Raw genomic sequence first — 12500 nt, 5'->3', positions numbered from 1 at the left:
ACTGTGTGTCTGTGTGAGAGAGTTTTCTACAGGGCTAAGTATGCACGCACGTGCATGTGTGTGTAGTATGTAGAACTGTGTGTGTGTGTGTGTGTGTGTGTGTGTGTGGGACTGTGTGTGTGTGTGTGTGTGTGTGTGTGTGTGTGTGTGTGTGTGTGTGTGTGTGTGTGTGTGTGTGTGTGTATGAATGCATGTGTGTGTGTGCGTGCGTGCGTGCGTTACTCAGGTGTCCTCGGTGTCGATGGCCTCTCCGCAGGTAAGTGGTGTGTGTTTGTGTGTGTGTGTGTGAGTGTGTGTGTATGTATGCGTGTGCGCGTGCGTTACTCACGTGTCCTCCGTGTCGATGGCCTAAGTAGTGTGTGTGTGTGTGTGTGTGTGTGTGTGTGTGTGTGTGTGTGGGTGTGTGTGTGTGTGTGTGTATGCGTGCGCGTGCGTTACTCACGTGTCCTCGGTGTCGATGGCCTCCCCGCAGGCCGCGGCTCCCTGGATGGACTCCATGGCGGTGGAGTAGAGGGCCTTCTGTGGGAGGGGCCTCTTCTCGTCGCTGCTGCCTTGCCCCGCCCCCGAGGAGCCCTCCGACCCCCCCTGCTCCCGCTTGGCCTGGTCCAGGTTGTGGACCCCCAGCAGCAAGGAGTAGTCCATGATCTTGAAGCTCTCCAACACCTGGGGGGTGGACAACATAACTTTATTATATACATAGTAATAGTATTATATACAGTAGCACCTTTCATGTACCCCAAGGTCACTTTACTGAAGGAGATGGGGCTAGCAAAAGGAGATGGAGTTAGCAAAAGCAGCAAGCTGTAGTCCATGATCTTGAAGCTCTCCAACACCTGGGGTTCACACATAATAATAATAACAACTTATACATTTTATACGTCTTGGACATATTTTATAATGACCCAAGGTCGCTTTACTGAATGAGATGGGGCTAGCAAAAGGAGAGGGGGCAAGCAAAAGGAGATGGAGTTAGCAAAAGGAGCAGACTATAGTCTATGATCTTGAAACTCTCCAACACTTGCGGTTAGCAGACAACACATAATAATAACAATAACTCAGTTTTATAATGAGCCTTTTATTTAACCCAAGGTCGCTTTACAAAAGGAGATGTGGACCCCCAGCAGCAGACTGTAGTCCATGATCTTGAAACTCTCCAACACCTGTGGCTAGCAGACAACATAACTTAGTATTATAAAGCACCTTTCAAGTAGCCCACTGTCACTTTACAAAAGGAGATGGGGCTAGCAAATGCAGCAAGCTGTAGTAGTCCATGATCTTGAAGCTCTCCAATACCTGCGGTTAGCAACATCAGAACATAATAATAACAACAACTTAGTTTTATACGTTTTATACATTTTTTAACATTTTATGTAACCCAAGTTTGCTTTATAAAAGGAGATGGGGATAGCAAAAGCAGCAGACTGTAGTCACTGATCTTGAAGGTTTTCAACACCAGGGGCTAGCAGACAACATCGACACAGAAAAATCGTTATGATACTGCAATAACAATAACAACTTCATTTTCTATAGCGCCTTTCATGTAACCCAAGGTCGCTTTTCAAAAGGAGATGGGGCTAGCAAATGCAGGAGGCTGTAGTCCATGATCTTGAAGCTCTCCTGCACCAGGGTTTCATAACAGCAACACAGATAAATTTGTTATAATAATAAGAAGAAGTTTTCTATAGTGCCTTTCATGTAACCCAAGGTTGCTTTTCAAAAGGAGATGGGGCTAGCAAAAGCAGCAGACTGTAGTCCATGATCTTGAAGCTCTCCTGCACCAGGGTTTCATAACAGCAACACAGATAAATTTGTTATAATAATAATAATAAGTTTTCTATAATGCCTTTCATGTAACGCAAGGTTGCTTTTCAAAAGGAGATGGGGCTAGCAAAAGCAGCAGACTGTAGTCCATGATCTTGAAGCTCTCCTGCACCAGTGTAAGTAAGTAAGTAAGTAAGGAAGGAAGTTTAATTGATATATTGAAGTAAAGACCCCAAAATACTTACAAGAAGGATAACAAATTGTCTGTGTTGATGTTGTCAACACAACATGTAATTGATGTTGTCAACCCAACATGTAATAACAATGTCACAAAGACTACGATAGATCATGGCCTCCCACATCTCCCATGTGTGTTTGTTGGGATTTCAACATTCCGCTATCAAGAAACTGACATCGTTGGATATTCTCGTCTGTGCAGACGCCCCATGGAGACTGCTTTTGATTTTGACAGCAGCAGTTGCAACAGAAAAGTAAAATCTTGTTTTTTTGACGCAGGGCCAGTGCATTTGGGTCTCTAGTCAGGCGGTGGAAAAGATTATCAGGAGATTGCGTAACGATTGACGCGAGAAATGTTGCGTGCCATCAGCTGTGGGGCTTTGCAGAGTTCATTTTTAATTAAAAATAATAAATTGAACAGCTTTACTTGAACCAAGTCAAGAAAGCAATTGGTTCAACAGAAAAACACTCATTACAAGCTGTTCAAATCAAGCTAAATGCAATTTTGGGAACAAGTCGCTAATGGTCTTTTCTAATCAAGTAAACATTATTAGTGCCCCGAGCCAAAAAGGTTCAGAAATGAGGTTTGATCATCAAGTGGAATTCCAGCAATGGCTTTTTTTTGCAAGTATTTTTTTGGGGCTTTTCAAGCCTTTATTAATTTTTACCAAGATAGGACAGTAGGAGGAGGAGAGACAGGAAGCGAGTTGGGAGTGAGAGACGGGAAAAGGCCGGCAAAGGACCCGAGCCAGAATCAAACCCGGGTCTGCCACGTAGCAGACGAGTGCCCTACCGTTAGCGCCACGGTAGGGCCAGCAAGGACTTTTTTTAACCAAGACTTTTTTTAACCAAGGGCAACTGTTGTGGAATTACACCCTTTGAAATAAGCCACAGAAAAGTAAAGCTTGGAGAAATGTAATGCAGGAGGCTGGTGAGAGAAGGAGCATAAGGTGTAGTAGTCCACCAAATTGTCATCTCTCTGTAAAACAGATCTGTCCGGTGGCAGTATGTCATCAAGTTTTACCCATATTTGGCCGGTTGGTAGGTGCCAATGTCAAGCCCTGCTGCTAAATGATTTTTAATGTAATGTAATGTAATGTATAATCTGAGTTAGTAGATAAAGTAAAGCTAGACTGAGCTAGACTGTGTGTGCGTACCAGGCAGTCTCTCTGCAGTGTCTTGGTCAGGGCGCTGTAGGTGTGTTAGTTAGTAGATATATAATCTGAGGCGACTGTGTGTGCGTACCAGGCAGTCTCTCTGCAGAGTCTTGGTCAGGGCGCTGTAGGTGTGTTAGTAAATAAAGTAAAGCTAGACTGAGCTAGACTGTGTGTGTGTGCGTACCAGGCAGTCTCTCTGCAGGGTCTTGGTCAGGGCGCTGTAGGTGGGTTAGTTAGTAGATATATAATCTGAGGCGACTATGTGTGCGTACCAGGCAGTCTCTCTGCAGGGTCTTGGTCAGGGCGCTGTAGGTGTGTGTGTGTGTGTGTGCGTACCAGGCAGTCTCTCTGCAGGGTCTTGGTCAGGGCACTGTAGGTGTCGGTGTCCAGCAGCAGGCCGTCCTGCAGGTCCTGCATGAAGTCCAGGTCCTTGAAGGTGGGCCGGTTCTTCTCGCGCTCCTTCTTGGAGGCGCGCCGCTTGTACGTGGAGCCCTTCAGGTCGTACTTGAGGTGCATGCTGACTGCGCGCGGCAGGATGTTGTTCATCACCACCACGCGGATGTTCTTGCCACCCGACTGCACGCAGTACAGGCCGAAGAACTTGGGCAGCAGGGTCCTGGGGTTCTGGTTCAGGTTCTGTTGCAAGAGGAGAAGGAGCAGTTTAATTAAAAGGTACACTGTGCAGGAAATGGCCAAAAAAGGTACTGCAACTATGCTGCTCATTGAAACTGGGTTGCCTATTGCCAAATTTGCTCTTTTCATGAAAGTTTACTAAGTAATACACTAATATTTTCTAGTTTGGCCCAAGTACAGTCATTTTTGCAGCTAAAAATGGCTATTTTTGGAAATTCAAAATGGCGGACCATGGAGAAGATCACCCTTTTCATGTATGAACAGTGCAATTTTTCCAGTCATAATGAATACTTGGAATTTGACGGTGGTGGTAAGTATTCATGAAAAAGGTAACATTAGCGAATTGGCAGCATTAATTCTGGAAATAAACAACTAAAAATCTCACACAGTGTCCCTTTAAAGCCTGCAGATCCAAAAACATCAGACCTGGGAGCAGGACAACCAAATTACGAGATAAAAATGGAAAAAGTCAGCTTAAACCAGGATCTTTCTGCTCCCACTTCAAAACATTTTTTTTGCATAACGTTTCGGGTGAAAAGCCTTCTTCAGGTCTGAAATGTTACGCAAGTTTTTCTTTTTAAAGTGGAGGCTGAAACATCCCATTTGAAGCGGACTTTTTCCATTTCTATCTTTGTGCAAGGGGAGGGCAAAGAAATGAAAAAGGGAGAGTTGTGGAAGGGTTTCAATGGCACATGCAGTACATTTCCCAGGTGGTGTTGTTCCTCAAGCCATGTACAGCGAGGAAATACAAAATGCAAACAATAGCACTGCACACCTCCATGTTATTGTGTTATTTAGACTCCTTTTGAATTCTCTACTACACCCTTAAAAAGAGGCTCTTATTTATTTGATAATGGTTCTATACCAAGCACATCACACACACACACACACACACACAAAATACAAAAAAACATCTGTATTGCAAAATATCAGTCAATGCTTGGACTGCGTTTCTTCGTATATCCCCCCTGGTTGCAATGCGATTTCCCATTAACAACCTACTAAGGGCCAATCCCATTTGTATTTTTCTACCCCTACCCCTTACCCCTCCAAACGGAGTCTTTCTGTCCGAACCACTCCTTTTTTAGGGCTACAAAGCCCTACCCCTTACCCCTACCCCTCTGGCTTAACGGCTATTGGGATACCCCCTACCCCTACACAAAACGGAGGGGGAGGGGTAAGGGGTAGGGCCAAGGGGTGAATTGAGATTGGGTTTAAGTTACTAAGTGGTTAGCAACGGCGCTAAGTGGTTAGCAGCGCTTTCGAGAAAAGATGCTTTCAAGACGCCAAAATAAGAACAGCACAAGACGGCAACACTTGGCTTGCTGATAGACTCATGCGTTTAAAAAAAACCCCTCCGCTTCATTAGCGGCTGTACAAATCCAATTAGCCAGCAACAGTTTCACGTTACAAAGTTATTGACCTTTACAACCGGCATCCAATTAGTACCATTACACAGCAGCCATTAGCCAAGTACGGTAAGTCCTTTATCCACTTAGAGCAAGCTACTTGGCAGAGGCAAACACAAACACAGCACACTCACACTCACACTCACACTCACACTCACACTCACACTCACACTCACACTCACACTCACACTCACACTCACACTCACACACACACACTCTCTCTCTCTCTCTCTCTCTCTCTCTCTCTCTCTCTCTCTCTCTCTCTCTCTCTCTCTCTCTCTCTCTCTCTCTCTCTCTCTCTCTCTCTCTCTCTCTCTCTCGCACGCACGCACGCACGCGCACAGGCACACGGACACACACGCGCGCGCGCACACTCACACGCACGACACACTATAGTATGTACACGCGCACACGAAGACACAGACCCAGACGCACACGCACACACACCAACACACAAATATTGTACTATGGGCCATTCCTCATTCATCACTCCCATGCGAGCGGAGGCCGGCGTGGCGTGGCGTGGCGTGGCGCCCTCACTTCCAACACTACACGATGTGCAGCAGAACACTCCCATGCGAGCGGAGGCCGGCGTGGCGTGGCGCCCTCACTTCCAACACTACATGATGTGCAGCAGAACACTCCCATGCGAGCGGAGGCCGGCGTGGCGTGGCGTGGCGCCCTCACTTCCAACACTACACGATGTGCAGCAGAACACTCCCATGCGAGCGGAGGCCGGCGTGGCGTGGCGTGGCGCCCTCACTTCCAACACTACACGATGTGCAGCAGAACACTCCCATGCGAGCGGAGGCCGGCGTGGCGTGGCGTGGCGCCCTCACTTCCAACACTACACGATGTGCAGCAGAACACTCCCATGCGAGCGGAGGCCGGCGTGGCGTGGCGTGGCGCCCTCACTTCCAACACTACACGATGTGCAGCAGAACACTCCCATGCGAGCGGAGGCCGGCGTGGCGTGGCGTGGCGCCCTCACTTCCAACACTACACGATGTGCAGCAGAACACTCCCATGCGAGCGGAGGCCGGCGTGGCGTGGCGTGGCGCCCTCACTTCCAACACTACATGATGTGCAGCAGAACACTAGTACACAGTAGCCTATGGTTGCCTTGACGACCAGGAGGTCCAGTGTCTGGCTATGCAGGGAGGAGGACATGGCGATGAACTCTCTGGTCACTGGGGGAGAGAGAAGGGTTAAAGAGGAGGAATAATAGGAGGAGGAGAAGGAGGAGGAGGAAGAGGAAGAGGAGGAGGAAGAGGAAGAGGAAGAGGAGGAGGGTAAAAGAGGAGGAGGAGGAATGAGAGGAGGAAGAAGAGGAGGAGGGTAAAATGAGGAGGAGGAAGAGGGAGAGGAGGAAGAGGAGGAAGGAGGAGGAGGAGGGGGGGAGAAGAGGAGGAGGGTAACAGGAGGAGAAGGAATAAGAGGAGGAGGAGGAGAATGGCAGTGGAGTGGAAGAGCAGAGAGAGAGACGAGGGGAGTAAAAGAGGGGAGACAGAAGGGTAAAAGTCAGTAGGAGGAGGAAGAGGAGGATGAAGAGAGAGGAGTGGAGTAGGAGGAGGAGAATGGCAGAGGAGTGGAAGAGCAGAGAGAAGGGTAAAAGTAGACAGTACAGTAGAAGGAAGAGGAGGATGAAGAGAGAGGAGTGGAGGAGTGAACAGAGAGAAGTGAAGTGAAGGCACAACAAAGAGCCTGAGCTTAGGGACAGGGGTCTGACGAATGGTACTGCAAGCAGTGATCCGTAGGAGAGGAGGAGAGAGGGAGGCAGGGAGGGAGAGAGGGAGAGAGGGAGAGAGGGAGGGAAGGAGAGAGGGAGAGAGGGAGAGGAGTGAAGCGTGACCTCCCTGCAGACCTGCACTCTGTTTGTGGATACACATGAGAACCGGCAAAAGTAGGAGGAGGAGGAGGAGGAGGAGGAGAAGGAGGAGGAGAAAGATGAAGAAGATGAAGAAGAGGAGGAGGAGGAGGAGGAGAAGAAGAAGAAGAAGGAGCAGGAGAAGAACACGAAGAAGAACAGGAGGAGGAGGAGGAAGAGAAGTTAGAGGAGGAGGAGGAGGAGGAAGAGGAGTTGGAGGAGGAGGAGGAGGAGGAGAAGGAAGAGGAGGTGGAAGAGGAGGAGGAGGAGGAAGAGGAGTTGGAGGAGGAGGAGGAGGAGAAGGAAGAGGAGGAGGAGGAGGAGGAAGAGGAGTTGGAGGAGGAGGAGGAGAAGGAAGAGGAGGAGGAGGAGGAAGAGGAGGAGGAGGACAAGAAGATGAAAAAGAAGAAGAAGAGGAGGAGAAGAAGATGAAGAAGAAGATGAAGAGGAGGAGGAGGAAGAAGGAGGAGGAGGAGGAGGAGAACGATGAGGAGGAGGAGGAGGAGGAAGAGAACGAGGAGGAGGAAGAGAACGAGGAGGAGGAGGAGGAGGAGGAGGAGTTCTATATTCCAGGAGCCCCATGAATATTCCTGGCCATGCTGCTTGTCATGGTCTATCCACCAGGGCAGTATCCATAAAGACTGGGTCTCGCTGCTTGGCAGTAGCCATAAAGACTGTGTGTGCCTCCCTGCTTGGCAGTATCCATAAAGACTGGGTCTCGCTGCTTGGCAGTAGCCATAAAGACTGGGCCTCGCTGCTTGGCTGGTCATGAGTCTCGTTATGGAGTGGGGTGGGAGTGGGGGAACACACACGCACACACTCGCGTGCGCACGTACACACGCGCACGCACGTACTCACGCGCGGACCCTCACACGCGCACATCAGCGCACATCAGCACACACACACGCGCGCACGCGCACGCGCACACGCACACGCACACGCACACGCACACGCACACACACGCATTCACGCACACACACACACACGCGCGCGCACACACGCACACGCACTACACACGTACACACGTACACACGTACACACGTACACACACACACACGACAGGAATAGAAAAGTGTACATATATGGTCATGTGTGCTGCTCTCATGCAGTAGTTTGGAGATGGATATGCCCCTCAGTAATACATTTCATTTCCTTTTTAATACTTTTGCTCACCTGAAATAAAACACTGGGATAAAAATACAGACGGTCCAAATAAATCCAAACATGTCCAAAGTAGATGTAACAAGATTTAAATACCAGGACATAAAAGCTGACATTCTGAACTTTTGTTCCTTCCATATTCATATTTTTGTCTCAAACTCAAATGACTTTTTTGGACCACAAAAACAAGAGAATTTGGCTTGCTGCTCCAAGACTTCTGGAGCGAGCACATACTGTATATGGGCATGTGTGCTGCTCTGAGGTAGAAGGGGCAGCCGTGGCCTAGTGGTTAGAGAGTTGGTCTTTCAATCTAGGGGTTGCAGGTTCGAATCCCCCCTGACCTCTCCATCCATGGCTGAAGTGTCCTTGAGCAAGGCACCCAACCCCACATTGCTCCAGGGACTGTAACCAATACCTTGAAAAATAATAGTTGTAAGTCGCTTTGAATAAATGAAAGAGTCAGCTAAGTGAAGTGTAGTGTGGTGGTTTGGGGAGAGGGACTGGCTGTCCAAATCAGCTGGGCCATGGCATGGGGTTGCCTTTTGGTACAGAGACTGGTGAGATGCCTCCAAGAGCTCACAGGTTCTGAGTGGTGTTTACGATACACCCCAACGTGTCAAACCAGTTACCATACATTACACCTGTGGGGCCTAAACTGGGGGCCGGTACGCCTAGAGGGAGGTACTGAAGGGGGGTTGCAGACTAAAAGGGACTTTAACAGGAAATCAACAGCCTAACAGTTGACAGATAATACCTGTATATAACGTAATTCCATAATTTGATTATTTATAGTACTCACTTGTATGGTTAATAGTCCTGTGAAATATGTAGCCATTTTTATGGACCAAAAATGACCTAGGCCTGTTGCTAGATTGTCCATTAATAGTTTGTTTGCCAATACTGCTTGGAATCCATTGCAGGGCTGAGACTATGGTGGGTGGGTGGTGTGGGGGTGTGGGGATGTCCCAAAAATCCAACAGGTGCTAGGCAGCCAACCATGTGAGTGCATTTTTAGAGCGACATCACTTTCCAACAATCAGAGGTTTAAGAGCAGAATTTAAGAGCACACAGCCAGAGGTGCGCAGGCAGGGAGAAACCCATGAATGTGCCGTGGGGCAAAGACAGTCAACACGCTTCATACTGAAGCCAGTACCAATACACAGATTAACTCCACAGCAGTCAACAGCTGATTCCAGTATCCATATACATGGGTTTGTTTTGTTTTCAAATCCCTGTGTGCGCACTCATTCCGCTGTTTGTAAGCAATTGGAATCCATGTATTAAATGGCCACTTATTTGTCCATCCATCAGTGAATGGCCACTTCGGATTCCCTCATCATTTAAGTGGACATATGTATTTAATGGAAGTCAACCATTACTCAGGGTTCCCATTCCTTTTCATGAACAAATTCAAGCACTTTTCAAGCACCTTCGAGCACCAAATTTTCAGTTTTCCAGCACCTTTAATAGATATCCTACTAGCTGTGTTTGGCCATGTCAGGTTGATGGTCATGGGAAGCGCAGTGGGAGGGGGTTGTGGGGGTTCTCCCCCAGAAAATGTTGTGTTTTTAGGATGCAATTTCCTGCATTCTAATCAATTTTAGGGTGTCGAATGGGAAATCCCATCTTACATCTCACTCCCTCAGATTATTTATGTACCGTAACAATTTATTTCCATTCTTTGGTTTATTGAGTTTGACTTGACACAAAATTCAAGCATTTTCAAGCACCACCAAAAAATCAAGCTTTTCCACAACCGTGAAAACACTTAATTGAAATTCAAGCATTTTCAAGGAATTCAAGCACCAGTGGGAACCCTGATTGCTGAAACTACTGTATTCTCCTTGTGAGCTGTCAGTTTTGCTCACTTACAGGAAATCTATTTTTGCTCAGCGTGCGTCATTGGATGGTAAATAAACAAAGCTCTCTGTTGAGTGTTGACATCCTGCAGAATAGAAGTCACACCTCACGCTTCCTCCCTTTCACTCACACCTTCATGACATCTGTCATTATACTTTGCCAGTATCACACACAAACGCACACGCACACACACACACACACACACACACACACACACACACACACACACACACACACACACACACACACACACACACACACACACACACACACACACACACACACACACACACACAGTATCTATGTTTGTATAATTGTAATAATTTGTATATTTTTTATAAATTGTAAAAAACACTTCATACAAATGTAATACATCCCACCTCACTAGTTAACCCTGGCCCTCTATCTGGCTGTAGCTTAGTGTGCGGTGTGGCACCCTAGTCCAATATCAATACATCAATACACTACAATGGCCTGCTGGCCGCACACTAAACAGTTCACATAGGGACGCAGTGGCGTGATTATCACCATCATCATCATTATGGTCTTACTCCACAGAAGTAGTCTGTTTGTATGTTTATCTCACTTTATTGCCAGTCAAGTAACCATGGCTATGCCAAGACAAGTACAATTTCACATCAAATTTCTGAATAAAAACAACAATCAAATTTAGAAAATAAAATAAAATGACTGAATCATGAATGTTTTTTTAAGCATCAATACATGATTTAAGGAAAGTCCGCTCACCATGTAGTAGCCTGGCAACAGCTTCTGCAGAAACTCCGCCTCTTTGTGCATGACGGTCTTGATGATGAACTCGTCGTCCTTAGTTACGTAGAATACGGAGCCGCTGGCGCCCGGGTTGGACAGCTCGATCAGGGGCTCGTTACACAGCGAGTACTGCAAACACACACACAAACACACACAGGGGCTCATTACACAGCGAGTACTGTAAAGCACAAACACAAACACAAACACACCCGGATATTTAGAGAGAGAAATGGGGGAGCGCTGCCTTGGGTCTCTAATTCTGTAGTGCAGGTGCTATTCAAGGGAAAGAGGGCATCATGAACATCAAAATAAAAAGGGGCCCACAAGCACCAATGCATTTCGACTCGCGCAGGAGTCTTTTTCAGCACAAATGAAACAAAGGACTTGATAGCAGCGTTGCCTCGGCACCCTCCTTTTAACACACCAGGTTCCCTTGGCTGACGAAAAACTTTTCTATGACACGGGACACAGTATCCTGTGTTAATACTACGGCTGGACCGAATCCTGACTTTTAAGGTTCTGGCGAATGCTCAGTCCACTGCTTAAGATTCGTCTGAATCCGAAACCAAATACTGAATGCTACTCCGATCATAAGCTAGTACATCAATGCAGTGAAAAACATTGCATAGACTGTCTATGCAATAGACCATTTTCTTTTCTTAACAGTAACATAGAGATACTTCATGATGAAGGAATATTTTATCATTTTATTTTAAAAAGTAAAAACATGGGCAATAACTTCTCTTAAACATTGACAACATGGATGCCTTTCCAGACACCCTCCATGACTTTTCCATGACCAACAGTGAATGTTAACCCTCTCCACTTTCACTATGGTATGGCATATTTTTAGCCATTCAAAAATAATGCATTTGTTGTAGCATGCCAATGTGGCTGGTGAATACATTTTGGGAAAATAACCCTAATACCGGTATCCTAATAATAACATCCATGACTTACAGAAAACGTTCGCTGAATTTACAGCCTGAGAGTTTACATTTTGAATTTCCACGACTTTTCAGGGATTTCCTTGACCATGCGTGGGCAGCGTAGCACAGCAGCGGGGTCCAGGGTCAGAGGTCAGGGGTGAGACTTAGGCTGGTTTATTTGGGATGAATGTCTGCTATTAGAATGGCTCTGCTACAAGAATGTCTGCTACTAGAATGACTGTGCTCTGCACTGAGTGAACCTCGACCTCTTGACACTTGTGAGCCTGCATCCATCCAGAGACCATCTGTCAGACTCAGCATCCGAATCACTATACAGCGCCTGTGGCCTGCCAGATCGCTTTCTAATAGTAAATAACATGTATTAAACCAGGCAGGCGCTGTGAAAGAGATACGTAAAACCGCCAGCCAGCTGTCTTGCTTAGTCAAGCATTTTCAGAGCTGAATGGTTGATATTTGTCAGAAGAAGAAAAAATCAGTCCAGATTGTGCAGGTAGGATGAATCATGAATCATCACTATATTTGAGCTGCACCTTCTCTCTTCCTGTACCATGAGAGAGAGAGACAGACACTGAGGCATATAGTGACTGCAGCAGAAGGAGTAGCCCAACAGAATCTGCTGAATCAATTTTTTAAATTTCTTTTATTTCAGACATGTTTACGTTTTTATAAGGGGGAGATGCTGAGCGCTCTTCTT

General features: G+C 46.9%; 1 protein-coding gene across 2 annotated transcripts in view; it reads right to left on the bottom strand.

Annotated features, from left to right (window-relative positions):
* pip5k1ca (phosphatidylinositol-4-phosphate 5-kinase, type I, gamma a) overlaps positions 1 to 12500 on the bottom strand; it is a 77728-nt gene that overhangs the window by 29287 nt on the left and 35941 nt on the right. For both annotated transcript variants that reach the window (XM_063200499.1, XM_063200500.1), the window contains exons 6-8: positions 10833 to 10985; positions 3492 to 3791; positions 443 to 663 (exon numbers count right to left, since the gene is read on the bottom strand). In XM_063200499.1, the coding sequence (XP_063056569.1) occupies positions 443 to 663; positions 3492 to 3791; positions 10833 to 10985 (674 nt within the window). The remainder of the gene's footprint in view (positions 1 to 442; positions 664 to 3491; positions 3792 to 10832; positions 10986 to 12500) is intronic.

The sequence above is a fragment of the Engraulis encrasicolus genome, chromosome 6 (assembly GCF_034702125.1).
Source record: "Engraulis encrasicolus isolate BLACKSEA-1 chromosome 6, IST_EnEncr_1.0, whole genome shotgun sequence".
Taxonomy (NCBI): domain Eukaryota; kingdom Metazoa; phylum Chordata; class Actinopteri; order Clupeiformes; family Engraulidae; genus Engraulis; species Engraulis encrasicolus.
The sequence above is the reverse complement of the archived record's forward strand: the minus strand, read 5'-3'. Positions and strand labels throughout refer to the sequence as shown.